This window comes from Schistocerca nitens, chromosome 2 (genome assembly GCF_023898315.1).
Source record: "Schistocerca nitens isolate TAMUIC-IGC-003100 chromosome 2, iqSchNite1.1, whole genome shotgun sequence".
Lineage (NCBI taxonomy): Eukaryota > Metazoa > Arthropoda > Insecta > Orthoptera > Acrididae > Schistocerca > Schistocerca nitens.
The window spans coordinates 864,498,583-864,521,088 of record NC_064615.1 but is presented as its reverse complement, the minus strand read 5'-3'; the positions used below and the strand labels follow the sequence as shown (position 1 = coordinate 864,521,088).

General features: G+C 43.7%; 1 protein-coding gene across 1 annotated transcript in view; it reads left to right on the top strand.

Moving 5' to 3' along the window:
* Positions 1-22,506, top strand: part of LOC126235396 (protein Wnt-11b-2-like) — a 240,056-nt gene that overhangs the window by 100,222 nt on the left and 117,328 nt on the right. Inside the window, exon 4 of the mRNA XM_049944118.1 lies at positions 11,607-11,742. Within this exon, the coding sequence (XP_049800075.1) occupies positions 11,607-11,742 (136 nt within the window). The remainder of the gene's footprint in view (positions 1-11,606; positions 11,743-22,506) is intronic.

The following is a 22,506-nucleotide window of genomic DNA, read 5'->3' as shown; positions in this document are numbered from 1 at the left end:
CATCTCTGTCCACATAAACAAATACTGCGACTAACAAAAAATGTAAGATCTGAACTATCTAAAGACGAAACAATAGCACATTTTGCTAAACAGCTTTAACAAAAAAGGGAAGGCACATACGAGCATTCTACTGACCAGACGACCGGCCTCATTAAACTCGACAGTGATTTCTTCAACATAGCCACTGCTGAAAACGAACTCATTGATCAAATTTATCCAAACATTATCCACAATTCCGACTGGCTACTTCCAAGGGAAATTTGGCAACTAAAAATAGTATTGTCGACGATATCAACTTTATATTCAAAAGAAAATTCCCGGTGAAGAGAGAAGATACAAATCGATCGACACGATGGTAAACATTGAAGAAAGTGTGCACTTCCCTACAAAAATTCTAAGCTCTTTGCATGTATCAGGATTGCCATTACACTGCCTTCGACTTAAAGTTGTATCTCCGGTCATATTATCAGAAGTCTCAACTCACCAAAACTATGTAATGGAACAAGTTGCTGACAAGAATCATATACACAAGATTGGGAAAGAATTTTGAGAATGTATTAGCTGACGATCAGTTTGGCTTTAGGAAATGTACCAGACAGGCAGTTCTCACGTTGTGGTTGATATAGAAGCAAGACTGAAGAAAAATCGAGACACGTTCTTAGGTTTTGTCGACCTGGATAAAGTGTCCGATAAACTAAAATGGTCCAAGATGTTTGTAATTCTGAGAAAACTAGGCGTACGTTATACGGAAAGAATGATAATATACACACATCAAAAAAGTTTTGCATCATCCAAGTGAGCTCCTGAAGACAGACGTTGACTTTGAATACTGTATCACAGACGCAGTCTCTTTGACTGTTCAGAGATGTCATTAAACCCACCCAAAGATGTAAACAACGACGCATGAACAGCGCCTATTAGAAGGAGGGGGTCCGACAGCCGATCAGTCCCAGTCATTCCACCAGGAAGGAGGTACACGGATCGTGTTGTCTGTAGTTCAACCATGCCCAGACGGTCAATGCCGCGGTTCCATCGCGTCCGCATTGTTACTTTGTGCCAGGAAGGGCTCCCAACGAGAGAAGTGTCCAGGCGTCTCGGAGCGAACCAAATCGATGTTGTTCGGATGTGGAGCAGATACAGAGAGACAGAAACTGTCGATTACATGCCTCGCTCGGGCCGCCCAAAGGCTGGGCTACTACTGCAGTGGATGACCGCTATCTACGGATTATGGCTTGGAGGAACCCTGACAGCTACGCCACCAGTTTGAATAATGCTTTTCGTGCAGCTACAGGACATCGTGTTACGACTCAAACTGTGCACAATAGGCCGCATGATGCGCAACTTCACTCCCGACGTCTATGGCGAAGTCCATCTTTGCAACCACGATACCATGCACCGCTGTACAGATGGGCCCAACAACATGCCGAATGGACCGCTCAGGATTGGCATCACATTCTCTTCACCGACGAGTGTCGCATTTGCCTTCAATCAGACAATCGTCGGAGACGGGTTTGGAGGCAACCCGGTCAGACTGAACGCCTTAGACACACTGTCCAGCGATTGCAGCAAGGTGTTTCCCTGCTGTTTTGGGTTGGCGTTATGTGGGGCCGACGTACGCCACTGGTGGTCACGAAAGGCGCCGTAACGGCTGTACGATGCGTGAATGCTATCCTCCGACTGATAGTGCAACCATATCGGCAGCATATTGGCTAGGCATTCGTCTTCATGGACGACAATTCGCGCCCCCATTGTGCACATCTTGTGAATGCCTTCCTTCAGGATAACGACATCGCTCGACTAGATTGGCCAGCATGTTCTCCAGACATGAACTCTAACGAACATGCCTGGGATAGATTGAAAAAAGCTGTTTATGGACTACGTGACCCACCAACCACTCTGAGGGATCCACGCCGAATCGCCGTTGAGGAGTGGGACAATTTGGACTAACAGTGCCTTGATGAACTTATGGATAGTGTGACGAATACAGGCACGCATCAATGCAAGAGGACGTGCTACTGGGTATTAGGGGTGCCGGTGTGTACAGCAATGTGCACCAGCAACCTCTGAAGATCTCGCTGTATGGTGATAGCAAGATACAACGTCTGGTTTTCATTAACAATTAAAAGGGCGGAAATGATTATGTTGATCTCTATTCCAATTTTCTGTACAGGTTCCGGACACTCGGGACCAAGGTGATACAAAGTTGTTTTTTTATGTGTATGCAATAAGTACAAGAAAGAAGAGGGAAGTATAAGACTGGAACAACGAGAACAAAGTGCTTGGATTAAAGAGGGTATAAGACAGGAATGTAGTCTTTCTACCCTAGTTTTCAACCTGCACGTGGAAGAGGCAATGACGGAAATAAAATAGAGCTTGAAGATTGGGATTAAAGTTTAAGATGAAAGGATATCAGTGACAAAATTCGCTGATGACATTGCATCGTCAGTGAAAAAGAAGAATTACAGGATGCGTTGAATGGAGTGAGCAGTCTAATGACTATAGAATATAATTAGGAGTAAATAAATCGAAGAAAGACGAAAGTAATGAGAAGTGGCAGTAATAAGTGCAGCGAGAAACTTCACATGAGACCACGAAGTTCACAAAATTTAGGCATTCTGCTACCTAAGCAGCAAAATAACGCATAATGGACGGAGCAAGGAGGTCATAAAAAGTAGACTAGCACTTGAAAAGAGGGTATTCCTGGCCAAGAGAGGTCTACTAGTATCAAACATTAGGCCTTAATTTGAGGAAGCAAAGCACCGTATGGTGATGAAATATGGAATGTGGGAAAACCGGAACAGAAGAAAACTGAAGCATTTGAGATGTGGTGCTTCAGAAAAATATTGAAAATTAAGTGGAGTGATGAGCTAAGAAATGAGGGGGTTCTCCATAGAATGGGCGAGGAAAGAATACACACTGATGAGGCAAAACATTATGACCACACACTTAGTAGCTTGTTCGTCCGTCTTTGGAACGAAATACATCACTGATTCTGCATTTCATGGGTTCGACAGTTTGTTGGTAGGTTTTTGGAGGTATGCGGCATTAGATGTCTACCCATACGTTATGTAATTTGCATAAATAGCGGTCCGCTGATTTGCTTTCTCGTTGATGGCGTCAGAAGGAAGAAAGGAAGGACGATTGTGTTTAACGTCCCGTCGACATCGAGGTCATTAGACACAGAACTGATGACATTGCTATCGTTAATGAAAGTGAAGAATTACAGGATGTGCTGAATGGAGTCATGGACGGGGAAGGAAATCGGCCGTGCCCTTTCAAAGGAACCATCCGACATCTGCCTAGAGCGATTTAGGGAAATCGCGGAATACGTAAATCTGGATAGCCGGACGCGGGTTTGAACCGTCATCCTCCCCGAATGTGAGCCCAGTGTGGTAACAACAGCGTCATCTCGCTCGGTAATGGCACCCGGCAAAGAGACAGATGGGTTCCACAGGATTTACATCAGGCGAATTTGGTCGTCGAGACATCAACGTCGGTTCACTATAATGCCCCTCAGACCGCTGTAGCACGGTTCTGGCTCCGACACACGAACGATTATACTGCTGAGAGATGACGCCGCTGTCGGGGAGGACATTATGCATGAAGGAATGCAGGTAGTTCGCAGCTGGCAGAGTGTCTTCGATCACTATCACAGCTCCCAAGCAAGCGTAGGGGAACGTCTCCCACAGCATAATATGGCTCCCACCAGCCTGCATCCGTGGCGCGCTGCACGTTTCGAGCGGCCGTTCACCTCGATGATGGCGTTCGTTGAGACGATCGTCGACTTAGTATAGGAAAAATGTGATTCATCCGAAAATCCGATACGTTTCCACTGATCAACGGTCGATTCCCGACGGTCCCGTGCCCAGTGCAATCGTAATCGACTATGTCGTTGCATCAATATGTGAACACGTAGGGTTAGTCCGCTGTGGATCTCCATGTTCAACAATTTACTATGAGCGGTGTGTTCTGAAATACTTGTGCGTGCACCAGCGTTGTGGTCTTTCGGTAGAGATGTGAAGATCATTATCTACCCTACTTTACAGAGCCGACGACGCAAGGAATACGAAAGTTATTTGTTTCTGAAATATGTATACGGGGCTTTCTGCCTATTTTAGATTAGTTCTATCTCGAACTGGGTGGGCAAAATAAAACTGGCCTGCAAAGTGTGTCATGCTCCTTAAGATACGTTACATTATCCACCGTGTGTAAGATATAAGCTGGGTTGCCTATCTTAAGGTGCAACAACCATTATTTTACCCTCCCTGTGTAAGAGTATGGGACACTTTTTTTCGAAAATCCTGTTTGTCATTGTCCTTCTGTGGTAAAATGACGATTCTTTAGCTAGTTTTATCATCCTGCTGTACCGAGGTAAATGTGCCCTTGTTGACGCTAGTATTGGTAGCTTTATGTTCTATACAGTGATCTATTAGACTCGACAAAAGTGAAGGACGTAAAACTTCGTCTTCTGGGTGTTTTGTAGGAGGGGATGTATAAGGTACGGCCAACTGAAAAGAAGACCTCCAGCGCAGCGGCGTAACTTCAGTGGAAATTTTGGAAATTTGTGGCCTTATGGGACCAAACTGCTGCGGTCATCGGTCCCTAAGCCTACTCACTACTTAATCTAATTTACCACGCTCACAGGAGGACTCGAACCTCCAACGGGGAGAGCCGCGCGGACCTCGACAAGACGCTCCGACCGCGCGGCTACACTGCGCGTCTAACGTCAGTGGGTGAATATGTTTGCCGACAGATGACACAAACGAAGTTAAAAGGTTCTCAGCAGTTTTATCGTTTCTGAAGATTTGTTTCCGCAGTTCGTTGCATGATGGAGTGCTCCCGATCAGCACAGAGAAACTTTATCCAATTTCTTCGCTCAGAAGGGGAGCACGTTTCACAAATTTCTCTCAGAATGAAAGAGGTGTGCAGACAACAGTCCCTCCCACGGTGCAAAATATTCAGTTGGTGTCAGCGTTAAGAGGCGGGATATGTAAATACCAAGGACACGCCAAGCGCTGGATAGACGCACATCGTCACCACCAGTTCCACGATTACGGCTGTGGAGGAGCTTGTAATGGGACACCCTTTTCTAACATAACGTTTTTAATTAAAAAAGTCGACACCAAGTAACTTGTATAGACGAACGTTGTCTCAGCTGTTTCACTAAAAAAATTTGGTATTATTTTGTATACAATGTATTATATTTCAGACTAAAATGTATAAAAAGAAAATAATTTTTTACACTCAGTATGTACGGTTAAAATTACTCTTCTTCTAGAAATAATTGAAATTACGAAACATATAGCATACTTAAAATTCATATTATTAATTGCACAATCTAACGCTAATTATTAAATTTATTTCTGGATAATTTATAAAATAATGTTATACCTTAGCGATGGTTCTTCTTTTGTCAAGAAAGTTTGTAAACTCTTTTGCTTTGTAAACTCTCTGGAATATTGTGAGTATCGCAGAATGCAGGGAGTAGTGGGCATGGCTCTGATGGAAGCAGGCGTAATTCTAAACTTGTCATTAACAATATGAATTTGAGTTCTGAAGTGGAAATTGTTAAGTCGGTGTGATTTAGAAGAATGGGATAAAATAAGAGAAAGTCATAAAACAGAAAGAATTTCATAAATTATTCAGATCAACAAGAACCTAATAAGCCAAAATTTCAGCCTAAGGATGTTCCCCTAGACGCGAGAACTGCAGCCAACCACAAGAAGAGAAAATGAAGATAAGTAAAAAGTTTTTCTTTTGTATAACTTACGACTCTCGAAGCTTTCGAAACTTTTAGAGACAGAGAAATATAATGGTGACATGACCAGCTCATACAGGCGAATCTTCGGATCATCACATGTAACATTGCTGTTGAATTGTAGATACGCATAGGAACTATGCGCCACATAATCCACGAGAAGCTTCATTATGGCAAAGTTTGTGCACAGTGTGTGCCAAAGCTGCTTGCAGAGAATGAGAGGGCAGAGAGAATGTATATTTGCCTGACTCGTCTATTGAGCAAGAAACGGATTTCATTGCTGAGATTGTAGTATGTGATGAAATATGGTGTCATCATTTCGACCCTGCCTCCAAACGGATGAGCATGGAGTGAAGGCATGCCGCTCCGGCTCCCTGAGTCCCGAAAAAAAAAGAAGAAGAAGACGCCTACTCTGCTCCGAAGGCCGGAAAAGCGATATTAAGATTATTTTTTTCGACGAAAAACGACCTCTACTCATCGGTTGGCTACCAAGGGGTGCAGCAGATAACACTGAGCAGTATTGCAACACGTCGCTGAGGCTCAAACAGGCCATCAAGAACAAGTTCAGCAAGCTCTCGAACTGGACAACGTTAGGCCATATGTAGCCAAGTAGGTCCTCAAGCTCCTTCAAGAATTTCGATGAGATTTCCTGCAAAATCCTCGTCACAGTCCCGAATCTCTGCAAGTGACCCGCATACCTTCGGCCCCTTAAAACAATCTGTAAAAGGTCAGAGGGTCACCTGTTTCAAGGAAGTTCAGGACACCATGTAAAACTAGATCCTTCAGGAACCCAGGAGTTTCTACACCGGCACACGAAATATAATTGTAACATCGTTATTTAAATTTCTTTAGCGTATAGCTGTATCGGGTACACCTTATATGAATTAGAGAATACTCCTATGTACCATTCATTCTTACAAATTTTACACACAGAACGTTAGTTATCACTGTGATTTCATAGCATGACAAATAACATTTTGGTGACAGCCTATATAAACATGGCTGTTAAGACTTCCGTGTTACTTTCCATGGCACCTTTCGCTTATTCTTGGACCAGGCAGAAACTCACTGATAAAAATCAAACCAAGTGACAGTTCATCTGGAGCAAGAACTAACGTCCATTATACGACCCGTGTATCTCGTACACATATTTCCGAATACGTGCCATGTCTGAAACGAAACTGACCAGACAATATTTGTGAAGACATCAGAGACTGCAGACATTATCAAAATTGAGGTCACTTCGCTATTTTAAGAGTTGTACCAGAAAGAACTGACTGTCACTGGAAACGAGATCTATGCTGTAGGAAAGTAAAAAGTTTCGATTTATTTTGACAGTATAGGTGGCAGTATGTGTACATACACTATCATGACTCACGACAATTTCAGATCCTTTCAAAGTCGCCGGTTCTCAGTGGCATATCTCAGTTTCAAAGCAATCTGACAGCGACTTTAATGTTAGTAATGGTCTCACCTTTAAATGAAATGAACGTAAAGCTCATTTTTCAATCCTTAAGCACAATTTCCACGAACTTTTCCAATTAGATTGTATTTTATTTTTTTCACCCTTTAAAATTTGTAATGGCACCCCGTCATATGTAACTGTTCAAGAGCAACGTTTACCTAAGAAAGGTACGTTTCATCATCATATATGGTATGAGGGTATAACACAACCTTCTTTCGTTCCAAAATGTACCTGCAGAAGCTTTGTGAGCATCTACTAACACTTGTATAATCCATCTCACATATGGTGTCCTACAATTCAACGCAATAGGTGCGAAAGTTGCCCAGCATTTTGAGGAAATTCATATCAGTATAATCATTTGTGGAGTGACGACTTTCGAGAACTTATTCGCACACCCAGATAGGATTCTTCCTGAAGGTTACATCTGCTATTCCTCTCCTGGATATGTGCACATGTATGGCCTACTCTAAATATTGTTTACCTTAAATTGTTGCTGAACGCTTATAAGTCTTTCACGTTCGATAACGAATTTAGGAAAGGTTGTGCTCTTCCGCGTTAAGAAATGGAAATTTAATCACTGGTCATAATTCAGATGCAATGGTTTTGTCTATTTTCGCACTTAATTTATAAGGGGAGGGGAAATCTGCAAGAAGATGAGGTACATTTACTAGTTGTGCTTCGAAGACTCTTTGCCAAACTACCGTGTACTCATTGCAGACGGCCATATTTTCTCGCAAGTTAACACTTTATTTTATAAAGCTTCTCGCAACAAAAACTATTTATTAACTCCAAGTTACAAGAGCAGTACTTTCGGGCAGTACGAATTTCTGCGATATTCCATTCTTACTGCTCCATTACATTTTCAATCCCATAATCTTTCCGTTCTAAGATGTTCTCCACATACATCCTTGTAACCTGACATATTCTTCTCTATTCCCTCTCTCCCCTCTCACTGTCCCTTAAGTTCTGCCCATCTCTCACTATTCCTCCCCAGTCTACTTCACTCCTCTCTCTCTCTTTTCCTTTAGGTCACTCTTATCGTTTTAATATCCTCTGTCTTTTCTTCTCTCTCCCTGTCGCCCTGTCCTGCTGTATCTCCACCCAGTCTCTCACTCTATTCTTCATCTTTCTCTCCCCAGTCTGCCTCGATCTTCCACCCCCCTCCCCTTCTATCTATTTTTCTCTCTTTCAGTCACAAACCAAAATCATTTACTTGTGTTTAGTCATGCTCTGCCATAAAAATTGTCACCTAATTACTCTTACATAAATATTTGTGCATACAATCATGGGAGACAAAAGCCGAATGGTTACGAATTTCACTCCATTTTTTATACTCTTGTTTTGTCTGTTCTCTCTGGCGCTAGTGTCGTGGGGCCGTTAAAATTTTGCGTGGCGGTTAGTATAGACCTCCTGATCTATCGATTCCATATTCACATGACAGCCATGTGAACCTGGCCAATATAGCGGAACTATCAACCGCAGCTTTGATAGGCCATGATCCTGCTAGAGTCTGCGCAGGATACAGTGGCCATTGCGCAATGAGCAATTTTCGTCCAAAGCAATGGGTGATTTCGTTGATGTGTTCTCGCAAGGGGAGGCCGACATCGTTTTCTAGCTTTCGGCCGGTCGGCGACCACAGAATATAGGCACATGCCCTGCAATCTTTCTCAAACGATTTTACAGAAACTATTCGATAAAAAATTCTCATGTTTGCGTTACTTATTGCTTAATATGTCAGCTTTATTATTAGATGTGCAACATTCGTTAATGCAGAATGAGATTTTCACTCTGCAGCGGAGTGTGCGCTCATATGAAACTTCCTGGCAGATTAAAACTGTGTGCCGGACCGACACTCGAACTCGGGACATTTTGCCTTTCGTTGGCAAAGTGCTCTACCAACTGAGCTACCCTAAGTTGTGAGGACGGGGCGTGAGTCGGGCTTGGGCAGCTCAGTTGGTAGAGCACTTGCCTGGGAAAGGCAAAGGTCCCGATTTCGAGTCTCGGTCCGGCACACAGTTTTAATCTGCCAGGAAGTTTCATTTCGTTAATGCTCATAATTATTGTAATTTGCTTTTAAGTAAGACACTGCCCGAAATTGGAAAACGTTTGCAAAGAAAAAAGCGGTCGATATGATTTTGCGTTTGGTTCTCATCACATAATACGTTGCTACGTATGAAATTGTTCTATGTTATTGAATTTTACTTTGGACTTGGGTGGAGGTGATCTCTGTCACGAATCTCGAACAATTGATCTATTGTGGCTCACTTATTTGCGTCCTCACGCGCCCGTGAGAAAGCCAGAATGAAATATCTACAACACTCGTCATATTTCATGAAATGAAATTTCGGCAATCGATAGCACACAAAATTTTTACCGTATGGTTATTATGCAAAATTCCATTATTTACCGTGTTATTCCACTAACTACCAAATTTTTCGATGAGATACTGTAATTTTTAAGGGGCATAGATAGCTGGTGAAACGAGAAATGCTGCGTGTTTCTGGAACAACACAAGTGAAGACATTACACGTTTATTTTTGTACTGAGGATGTGCTTTTTCATAAGCTATTGATCTTACTTTGCCTCAGTTCCTCTTTTAATGAAACACTGTTTCGGAATTCTCTCGCAACTGCGTTTGCACAACATGTTAGTGATACAACATTTTCTAAACCCGCTGTGTTGTGGCAAAAGAAGTAAATTTTAACATGGCAACAACAGAAATGAAGGTGTTAGTCAAAACTCGCCACTCATGACGCTTCTCCCCGATACTAAACAAAGCAGAGATGAGAGTAGAGCTCTTTGTAGGAACACCATGCAAGTGTGGATGAGGAGGGCTCCACTTAACGTCTACAAAAAATATGGGTGTAGGATTCAGTTTAGAACGGCGCTACCTCTCCAGCGCTCGACATTTCCGTTACAGCGCCTATTCACAATCCCCACCGAGCGAGGTGGCGCAGTGGTTAGCACGCTGGACTCGCAAGTGATAGGACGACGGTTCAAGCCCGCATCCTGCCATGCTCATTTACGTTTTGATTTCCCTAAATTGCGTCAGGCAAATGCTGGACTTACAATGAAGGCTTTCACGACCGGATGGTACTGTTGTTGATAATTCTTCCGGGTTATATGGCCGTGGTCCATGGAATTCTTCTATTCCTAACGTTTCGTCCAATACTACGTTGGACATCTTCAGAGGTATGGCTGGTTCTGCTGAGTCCTGCCGACTGACGAGTCGGGCGTAGGAGAGCGGCCTAAATTCCGAGGAAAGTGGGCGTGGTCTAGCTTGCACATAGTAGCAGAGAGAAAACTAGTCAAAGATAAAATGTAACTATCGATAATAGTCCGTTTATCTATGATGGACTATATCGATAGTTACATTTACATTTACATGTAACTATCGATAATAGTCCGTTTATCTATGATGGACTATATCGATAGTTACATTTTATCTTTGACTAGTTTTCCCTCTGCTACTATGTGCAAGCTAGACCACGCCCACTTTCCTCGGTATTTAGGTCGTTCTCCGACGCCCGACTCGTCAGTCGGCAGGACTCAGCAGGACCAGCCATACCTCTGAAGACGTCCAACGTAGTATTGGACGAAACGTTAGGAATAGAAGAATTCCATGGACCACGGCCATATAACCCAGAAGAATTATCAACAACAAATGTTGGACTGGTTCCTCTGAAAGGGCATGGCCGACTTCCTTCCCCATCCTTCCCTTATCCAACGGGACCGACGACCTCGCTGTTTGCTCCCCTCCCACAGCCCAACCAACCAACCAGACAACTGCAACACCCACCACTACCGCTCTCTGCCGACTGCGCGTCTACCGGCCACGTTAATCTGCACGCATTCTACTTCGAATTCCAGCATGTTGGAAGACGTTTCTCCTTCTTACATCGATATTCTTAGAAACAGTCAGCCTTCAAGTACGTTTTCCGAGTGAAAACCCAGCTGTGTAATGTTTCCTTCTGTACAGAATGTAGAAAATTTTCATCCCACCTGCTTTATGCAGTTGCGATGAAATGTTTATCATTTGCCGACCGCGGTGGTCTCGCGGTTCTAGGCGCGCAGTCCGGAACCGTGCGACTGCTACGGTCGCAGGTTCGAATCCTGCCTCGGGCATGGATGTGTGTGATGTCCTTAGGTTAGTTAGGTTTAAGTAGTTCTAAGTTCTAGGGGACTGATGACCACAGCAGTTGAGTCCCATAGTGCTCAGAGCCATTTGTTTATCATTTGCATATCCAGGCAGGTAGTACACCAGTATGATGGTTGTTGCACGCTGGCTTCATGGTTTTGCAGTATTAATGGCCACCAGTGTTTCACTGGCTAGCGTAGTTGTCAGTGGTCCCAGACTGTGGTTTGCACGCGTTTGTGTTGCAGGAGCCGCAGCACCGTCGCACCTGCGCCAGCGAGTGGCGGCAGCGGCGGCAGCGGCAGCGGCAGCGGCCGACTGCGGGGGCGTGTCCGGAGGCAGCTGGCCGCCGTCAACCTGCACAACAACCGCGCCGGCCGGCTGGTACGTTGTCCGGACAGCGCTAACTAGGCTCCGCGCGCCTGCAACAATCGACAGCTTGAACAGCATTCCGCGCCCGCACACGGGAACGCACTTGTTAACATTTACAAAGCTTTCTGTGGGGCAACACAACTTTATTGATCACTGATGACCAATCACTCCCCATTTGATACGTCCCCAAAAGGCACATGACACGTTTCCTACCTTAACGAGGGCTGCTAGCTGACCTTTCTATTTCGAGAGCTCAGTGTAGCTCCCATTATTGTTTTTTGTTTCGGCCTTTTAGCCAATCAGACTCTCGAACAGAATTTGAAGAGCCTAAAGAATTGGTTACTTTCTTGTCCTGCTAATAGCACTGTTTTGGAAACAGCTGCTTCCTGCCACGACTTTTCAAATGTTTATTTCCAACCAGCTCCAGGAAACGCCTGCTTTCATGGGAAACTCTATCTTTACCCATTTACGTCCCGAATTTTATTTCTTTGTCTTTGACATTAATCAAATTTTATGTTATTACAGTAGGTTGAAAATTACTTCAGCAGAAATAAAACCGCGCCAACGGCAGTGGTAACACCAGTTCCCAGCAGATCACTGGAGTTAAGCGCTATCAAGCTTGGCTAGAACTTGGATGGGTGACCGTCCATGTCAGTGCTGTTGGCAAGCAGGGTGCACTCAGCCCTTGCAAGACCTATTGAGGAGCTACTTGATTGAGAAGTAGCTGCTCCAGACACGAAAACTGACAATGTCTGGGAGAGCGGTATTCTGACCACATGCCCCTCCATAGCCACATCAAATGACGCCTATAAGTTGAGGATGACAAGGCGATCGATCGGTACCATTGGGCCTACCGAGGCCTGTTCTACGGAGTTTAGTTCAGAGTCCCGTCATGTCATAATGGTATCAAAGAAAGGAAGTGCTGTCTTTCTGACTACAGACAGTCCATCGAGCCCCACTGACCAACTTGTCAGCCTTAGAGAATGGCGTCATCGAGATGCATTTTACAGGGTCATGGGGTCAGCATGTTGCTCTTCACCTGTTGCCAGGTTATTAGATCTGGTACCACTGTCGCTTGGTCAGGTAGCTCCTCAGTTGGCATCACGAGGCTGATTGCACCTCATCCCAGTCCTCCCACCAAGGAAACATCCCTTGTAGTCCTGGAAAACGAATACATGTCCCTTAAATGGCATTCAGCCACGGTGACCATTGAGCTACGGAGGCAGAGTTCATTATGGTATGGTCATCAACAAGCATTAGGTACTTCATGTGAAGTGATAATGATAAAAATAATTTTTTTCTATCATTGGCACATAAAAAACGTTACATTGAGAGTACTTTGAATGTGATAACACTTTGAATGAGCCTGATTGCACTGTAAATAGCACAGTAGACCGCCTCCACAGTCGAACGGTTAGCGTCGCTGTCTTCAGCGTGGAAGGATCCGAGATCCATTCTAGGTACCAACCCATTATTTCTAAGGTAAGAAGGTCTGGTACAGAATCCAATCACCTTTTGTAAGGCCAAATGAGGGGCTGAGTGAATAGAAGCAGGGAAGCCATCAGGATTCATCTACTGCGACTTGCTGATCACATGTCCCTTGATTATATTTCAGTCCTCGTATTTCCTTGCAGGCAGCAGTCGGCCAGTGGAAACAGGTCCAAAACCTAATCCCTGAAGGATGTTTACGTTTAAACTGGACAGTTTTCACATCTCTCACGACTAGCAATGAAATCTGATCATGAGCTCTTAATTTTGGGTTAGAATTTAATTTGAGAGTGGAAATCACTTCTTTCTTCTTTTGCTCTGAAAAGAGTTGGGAAATGTTTTTTAACATCACTTCCATCTTCAAACTGAATTTCTTCAACTTCTGGAGAATAAGCTGAACTATCCTGCTGATGATTGATATATGACATGCCGTTACTTTTCCTTTGTTTAGCCTGAAAATTGTTGACTTGCAATTCTTTAAGGACGTGTTTTACTTCATAATCACAATTTTCCTCATATGTTGTACCAATACCAGAGGGAAAAATCCTCCTGGAATAACTCCAGACCCTCCAATTTTCTAAATATCTTCAATTCTTTTGCTTCTAAACAACTATTAGCATAAACAGTGTAACACCCCACCCATCACTTAGCTGTTTTTGGCGTGTGTTCACCCCAACTAATTGACTAACAGATCAACAGAGAGTGCAAAACTGCTGCAATATCGGATAACGCAAAAAAGTAATATGGCCCTGTGACTCCTGATTGAACTGTGGTGGCAGAGTTGACATTAATTTATTCGGAATTGATCACTTTTAATTAAAAAGGGGTGCACATTGATGTTATATTCAGCTATTGAACACCAGATGCAAATGTTGAACATAAAATTAATTAAGAAAATGACTTGGGATTTCAACTATTTGATGGAAAACAGATGCAGTCGGTTAGCACAAATTTATTTTAACTCCCGACCTTCAATCATCACATTACAAGACTCTCCTATCAGGCAGTGGTAATAAATTGCGTTTGCGTGGAGTAAAGTGCGATAGCTCAAAAGTAATTCCTGTCGACTGACCCAGACGTAATTCGAAGTGCGAGAAGAATTCTACAATACACGGCCCATGAAACCCTCGTGGAAACTTTGCCGACGTGATCCAACAAATTAATCAGTGGCCGGAGCGGGCGCAATATCACTGAATACAGCGTGGCGGAGTGGCGTCGTTGTGTGGACGTCGGCTGACCTCGTGGTGCTGCAAGGCTGTGCTCGTCTATTCACTCCTAGCTATCTTGCTCAGTACATAGCTGAACGAAAACTTTCTATCTGCAAGCTCAATCGTTTCATTTGCTAAGTCCTAAACTGCAGAGATGCTCACTCTTTCTCACGCAAGCTGAGTAAAGAACGCCATGTCCGCACTCCAGGTAAGCTGGGAACGGAAGACCTCTAAGGGGACTTCTCCCAGTCCGCTCTTCGCCTCGGTTTCCCCTCCAGCCAACTGCAGTGCAAGTCGCGTTAATTATGCGTCGCTTCCCAGCGCTGACCAGTGCCTATTCTGGGAAGTGATCAAATTCCCACAAAAATTGCCCTTCCTCTCAACTTCTCCTATTTAGCTCCTCCCAAGCCACCCATCAAGGTTAGCGTCTGCACAACACCAAGTTTTAAGAAAGTCTGACTCCCAGAAGAGTACTTCAAATTCCTTGGTCCTACGTTCCCATCGGAGGCCGGAGTATTTCATTCTGTCGCTCTTCACCTGATTTGCTTCAGACTCTGCGGACCGTGAATTCAGCGTGAAGTTGCTATAGTCACGAACACGCATATTTTGACCTCTGTTGACCTCTCCACAGTAGCTTTGTGCGGCTTTCTCGCATGTTTCACAGAAAACGGGACGACGGACATTTATCAACAGGTGTACAAGTTCTCCGTCTGTTTCCCGGTACACCAGCATGGAGTCAGGGTCAACCACCCACTCACTGTCACTCATCTTAAGGCGGTTGGAGGCTGCGCCCCGTTACTGTTTTCTCAGAGCTCGAGCTGCCCCAAGCTGCCTATTGTCGCTTCCCTTAGCCGCTCCCCCGGTGGCCACGGTCAATTCTGAGTATTTCCCTGGGGTAAACTTTTTTTTGGTCATCAGTCTACTGACTGGTTTGATGCGGCCCGCCACGAATTCCTTTCCTGTGCTAACCTCTTCATCTCAGAGTAGCACTTGCAACCTACATCCTCAATTATTTGCTTGACGTATTCCAATCTCTGTCTTCCTCTACAGTTTTTGCCCTCTACAGCTCCCTCTAGTACCATGGAAGTCATTCCCTCATGTCTTAGCAGATGTCCTATCATCCTGTCCCTTCTCCTTATATGTGTTTTTCACATATTCCTTTCCTCACCGATTCTGCATAGAACCTCCTCATTCCTTACCTTATCAATCCACCTAATTTTCAACATTCGTCTATAGCACCACATCTCAAATGCTTCGATTCTCTTCTGTTCCAGTTTTCCCACAGTCCATGTTTCACTACCATACAATGCTGTACTCCAGACGTACATCCTCAGAAATTTCTTCCTCAAATTAATGCCGGTATTTGATATTAGTAGACTTCTCTTGGCCAGAAATGCCTTTTTTGCCATAGCGAGTCTGCTTTTGATGTCCTCCTTTCTCCGTCCGTCATTGGTTATTTTACTGCCTAGGTAGCAGAATTCCTTAACTTCATTGACTTCGTGACCATCAATCCTGATGTTAAGTTTCTCGCTGTTCTAATTTCTACTACTTCTCATTACCTTCGTCTTTCTCCGAGTTACTCTCAAACCATACTGTGTACTCATTAGACTTCATTCCGTTCAGCAGATTATTTAATTCTTCTTCACTTTCACTCAGGAGAGCAATGTCGTCAGCAATTCGTATCATTGATATCCTTTCACCTTGTATTTTAGTTCCATTCCTGAACCTTTCTTTTATTTCCATCATTGCTTCCTCGATGTACAGATTGAAGAGTAGGGACGAAAGGCTACAGCCTTGTCTTACACCCTTATTAATACGAGCACTTCGTTCTTGATCGTCCACTCTTATTATTCCCTCTTGGTTGTTGTACATATTGTATATGACCCGTCTCTCCCTATAGCTTACCCCTACTTTTTTCAGAACCTCGAACAGCTTGCACCATTTTATATTCTCGAACGCTTTTTCCAGGTCGACAAATCCTATGAAAGTGTCTTGATTTTTCTTTAGCCTTGCTTCCATTATTAGCCGTAACGTCAGAATTGCCTCTCTCGTCACTTTAATTTTCCTAAAGCCAAACTGATCGTCACCTAGCGCATTCTCAATTTTCTTTTCCATTCTTCTGTATATTAGTCTTGTAAGCAGCTTCGATGCATGAGCTGTTAAGCTGATTGTGCGATAATTCTCGCACTTGTCAGCTCTTGCCGTCTTCGGAATTGTGTGGATGATGCTTTTCCGAAACGCAGATGGTATGTCGCCAGACTCATATTTTCTACACACCAACGTGAATAGTCGTTTTGTTGCCACTTCCCCCAATGATTTTAGAAATTCTGATGGAATGTTATCTATCCCTTCTGCCTTATTTGACCGTAAGTCCTCCAAAGCTCTTTTAAATTCCGATTCTAATACTGGATCCCCTATCTCTTCTAAATCGACTCCTGTTTCTTCTTCTATCACATCAGACAAATCTTCACCCTCATAGGGTCTTTCAATGTATTCTTTCCACCTATCTGCTCTTTCCTCTGCATTTAACAGTGGAATTCCCGTTGCACTCTTAATGTTACCACCGTTGCTTTTAATGTCACCAAAGGTTGTTTTGACTTTCCTGTATGCTGAGTCTGTCATTCCGACAATCATATCTTTTTCGATGTCTTCACATTTTTCCTGCAGCCATTTCGTCTTAGCTTCCCTGCCCTTCTTATTTACTTCATTCCTCAGCGACTTGTATTTCTGTATTCCTGATTTTCCCGGAACATGTTTGTACTTCCTCCTTTCATCAATCAACTGAAGTATTTCTTCTGTTACCCATGGTTTCTTCGCAGCTACCTTCTTTGTACCTATGTTTTCCGTCCCAACTTCTGTGATGGCCCTTTTTAGAGATGTCCATTCCTCTTCAACTGTACTGCCTACTGCGCTATTCCTTATTGCTGTATCTATAGCGTTAGAGAAGTTCAAATGTATCTCGTCATTCCTTAGTACTTCCGTATCCCACTTCTTTGCGTATTGATTCTTCCTGATTAATGTCTTGAACTTCCGCCTACTCTTCATCACTACTATATTGTGATCGGAGTCTATATCTGGTCCTGGGTACGCCTTACAGTCCGGTATCTGATTTCGGAATCTCTGTCTGACCATGATGTAATCTAATTGAAATCTTCCCGTATCTCCCGACCTTTTCCAAGTATACCTCCTCCTCTTGTGATTCTTGAACAGGGTATTCGCTATTACTAGCTGAAACTTGTTACAGAACTCAATTATTCTCCTCTTTCATTCCTTGTCCCAAGCCCATATTCTCCTGTAACCTTTTCTTCTACTCATTCCCCTACAACTGCATTCCAGTCGCCCATGACTATTAGATTTTCGTCCCCCTTTACATACTGCATTACCCTTTCAATATCCTCATACACTTTCTCTATCTGTTCATCTTCAGCTTGCGACGTCGGCATGTATACCAGAACTATCGTTGTCGGTGTTGGTCTGCTGTCGATTCTGATCAGAACAACCCGGTCACTGAACTGTTCACAGTAACACACCCTATGCCCTACCTTCCTATTCATAACGAATCGTACACCTGTTATACCATTTTCTGCTGCTGTTGATATTACCCGATACTCTTCTGACCAGAAATCCTTGTCTTCCTTCCACATCACTTCACTGACCCCTACTATATCTAGATTGAGCCTTTGCATTTCCCTTTTCAGATTTTCTAGTTTCCCTACCACGTTCAAGCTTCTGACATTCCACCACCCGACTCGTAGAACGTTATCCTTTCGTTGATTATTCAATCTTTTTCTCATGGTAACCTCCCCCTTGGCAGTCCCCTCCCGGAGATCCGAATGGGGGACTATTTGGGAATCTTTTGCCAATGGAGAGATCATCATGACACTTCTTCAATTACAGACCACATGTCCTGTGGATACACGTTACGTGTCTTTAATGCAGTGGTTTCCATTGCCTTCTGCATCCTCATGTCGTTGATCATTGCTGATTCTTCCGCCTTTAGGTGCAATTTCCCACCCCTAGGACAAGAGAGTGCACTGAACCTCTATCCGCTCCTCCGCCCTCTTTGACAAGGCCGTTGGCAGAATGAGGCTGACTTCTTATGCCGGAAGTCTTCCGCCGCCAATGCTGATTATTTATCAAAATTTAGGCAGTGGCGGGGATCGAACCCGGGACCGAAGACGTTTTTTGATTATTAATCAAAGACGCTACCCCTAGACCACGGGTAAACTAGCCTCCAGTAAATCGACGTGTTTCCACAAAGTTTTCATGTCATGTGAGTTACTTTAAAATCATCACCCGACATTAATTATTCCAATACATCCATACTATACCCTCTATAAGATGCATTGTGCCTTGTCAGTCACTTTTGTTCAGCCCTACTGTTCGCTCAACGTGAGTTAGGTGATCTTTAATGACTTCATCTAAGGGGCATAGTTCTTGCCATCTTACAACACACTTATCGCGAAATGAGGAAAAAATATGAAGACCAGATTATCTCAGAACTCAAAATCAAGCACAGACTCGCCCACTTCCAGCTACAGGCAACCAAAGAGCGCGTGGACTGTGCGCACTGATATTCGAGCTGCTCTGCCCCCTTCATCTCAGTACTGTAAACTGGCTCCGTCGTCCACATTAGTCAAAAGAAAAGCCCAAAGTGGACGAAAAACTAATCCTAACCTCAAGAGACACGATGCTGATACGGTGTAGCACTGCCTGTAGTATTGAATGGTTCAAATGGCTCTGAGCACTATGGGACTCAACTGCTGAGGTCATTAGTCCCCTAGAACTTAGAACTAGTTAAACCTAACTAACCTAAGGACATCACAAACATCCATGCCCGAGGCAGGATTCGAACCTGCGACCGTAGCGGTCTTGCGGTTCCAGACTGCAGCGCCTTTAACCGCACGGCCACTTCGGCCGGCTCTGTAGTATTGAAAATAGTGTCATTTTTGGCGAGTAACATGTCTACAACTACAAATTTCTTTCGGTATTCCACATCCAACCGAAGCCACTCACTGATGATTAGATCCCACAAAGCAGGGACAGCCAAGAATTCGGCATAGGACCAGCGCTCATGCTCGAGTGCCATAGCTCTCTCGTCTGGCTGCACACTTCCCCCACAGCCATGCCATGCTGTCTGAGCACAAGGAGGGCGAATAGGGGGAAAATGCGAATATGCCACATTTAAATGGCACTGGAGTCTTACTGCATACAACTTGGTTTAATATTTCATATTTCTCATCAACACAGATCACAAAGAAAACAAATTTTCAGTATTATTTAATTATTTTTGGCGCACTGAAGAAATAATATAATTTTTATCTGGTACATACTGTTGACATGTGGACAGACGCATACAGTTTCAGAGTCTCGCCCTCAGGTTCCCACGTAATTGTGACTGACTTAGATTCGTAACCGAAAGCAACACTTTCACACCAGTGTGTTGATCGACATATTTTATCACATTTGCAAACTCACTATGGAGACGTGGAATTTCTGTCCAAGGAAAATAACTTAGATTTCCTGGACAGTCTTGATGTGAAGACTTTGCCTTTTCAATGGGTATCACACGGCCGATCAATCAGTTCAACGAATATACAGTGAGCGAAGTGCAAACAGCGCTGGCACCATGATTTTGCCGAAATGAAGACTGTCGTGCCGACCGAAAGATGTCGCACCGCAATACCAAATGAAGTGTCGCACTCTACCGAGTGTGGCGCTTCGTGCTCGCGTGCTATTTGGCACGCTGTGACCGACCCTGACGTTTTCGCCAGACTGCAGGAATGTACATTACACCGTTGCTCCAAATAGTCTCAGACATTTTCTATAGGATTAAAAACGGGTGACTTAGCTGTGATAAAATGACAGTGTGTTCATCAAACCGGGAACAAATGTGTGTAATCCTGTGATTATGGACGTAGTCATCTTGGGAAACAGGAGTGTTCACTGCAAACTCATCACGGAGATGTAGAAGAAACCGCAACTCCTGCTGACCGAGAATGTTCAGGTAATCGTCCTGGTTCATTGTCACGCTAACGTGAATCAGTGAACACAAGTCGAGATACGGAAGACACATCTCATTAAGCCTTCAGTGTACACGACGTCTTGCATCATATATTTGGAAAAAAGGCAAAAACGTGACTCTTTGGGCCACGCTACATGCCTCCAGTCAACTAATTCCCACTTTACCTGACTCCAAATGTCCATCGTATTCGCGGTGTTAGCTCGGAAACGGGTTAAGATGGAACTGCATGCTCTAACAACGGCAATTCTTGTCGGGATTTAAACTGATGGTCGTTGACATCCGTCCCCGATCCCTACGGGTTAGCAGCTTTTTACGGTGATTGTTCTTACGCCGTATTACACAGCAGTGAGGTATGCACTATTCCTTGCAAACACGTTGCACAGGCCACATTCGTACTCCATCAAATAGGGCAACTTCTTTCATGGTGTAGTCATTGACATATCCAAACACGATAGCTTCTTTCTGCTATGTTGTCACATCGCCTCATATACATACCTGTCTTACTACGCTCATACCGCACAGCCGACTCGACACTCGCGTACGCTCCACTTCACTGCCATGCCTTACGTCAGCGATGGAGGGGCAGATGACTGCTTGCTACCAGTTGTATGCCACCTACAGCACTCCAACGAGATCAGTGTTTTCTTTAAAGGGGAAGATCAGTCGTTTACCCACTGAGCTTATGTTCCACTTAGAACGGCTGTGTTGCCCTCTTTCCTGTTTTCGAGTATAGTATTTTCTTTATGTGTATCTTTACGAGTTTGGTCGCGTCTGTTAAGTAGCGTCACCTTGGCGGGACTTAGCCTGTCTTCTGTAACGTCTAAATTAGGACTCGCGAATTCAAGCAACAATACTAACTGGCTGGCTCTGAGCACTATGGGACTTCAGTCCCCTAGAACTTAGAACTACTTAAACCTAACTAACCTAAGGACATCACTAACATCCATGCCCGTAGCGGTCGCGCGGTTCCAGACTGTAGCGCCTAGAACCGCTCGGCCACCCCGGCCGGCAATACTAACTCTTTGAGTAAGAACTACAGCCCACTCTTTGACTAAACTTGACTGACTGAGTTTTAATTTGCTCATCGAATATCTGAAGCCTTTAACAGGCAAACTATGGGTCGTTGTATTTAGCAACAAAGTAATCGGTGCGTTTCACTACTTACTTGAATTATCGCTTTCATAATTTATGTTTCCCACTAAACATAGCGACTGCACTCACCACTGTAATACAAACCGTGACTAAACTCCTCCTAAAATTCAGCTCTACTATTTGCTGTTTCTGAAGGAACGGAATTTGAACGTTACAGCCGTTCACTCAACTTGAAATACTTATTAGTTATAGATCCAAAAGTTTTCTTTCTGATGGTATGTATCTGGTCGAAGAACGACATATTACATAAATACTACGAATATTTTGCTGCTTTTTTATTGGTACTTTATTAGTTCTTTAAATGTCTATCAAGACAAGCTCGTCTCGGCATTTTGCAATTCTCAAGCAAGAGTGAAACTGTGGTTTCATTTTTCTTAAAAATGTGTGATAAAAGTATGTTGCTTACTTTACCGATTATTTTGTGTACAAAGCAACAGAATTCCTACACATTGTCTACTTCGTGGATCACAGTTTTGACGTTAAGTTTCCCACTAGTCTCATTTATGTTATTCCGCATTACTTTAGTTTTCTTCGGCCTACTCAGAATCCATAGTGTGTGCTCACGTACACTGTTCATTCAAATCAGTATGTTATGTAATTTCCCTCGCTTTCGCTGAGGATAAGAACATCATCAGCGAATAATATCACTGATATTCTTTCACCCTGAATTTTACTTTCACTTCTGAACTTACATTTTATTTCCGACATCAAGGCTATAGATCGATTTTATATCGCTGAGGAGAACCAGTCCCTGTGGTGCTGCTTGCAGACAGTACTTGTCGCGACAATGTGACGACTTTCGACATTAAACTTGAGGTGCTTACTTACTCACTCACTTAACCGGCGATCAGGGACCTTGCAGATAATGGACAGACCTTACAAAATACCTACATCTACATCTAA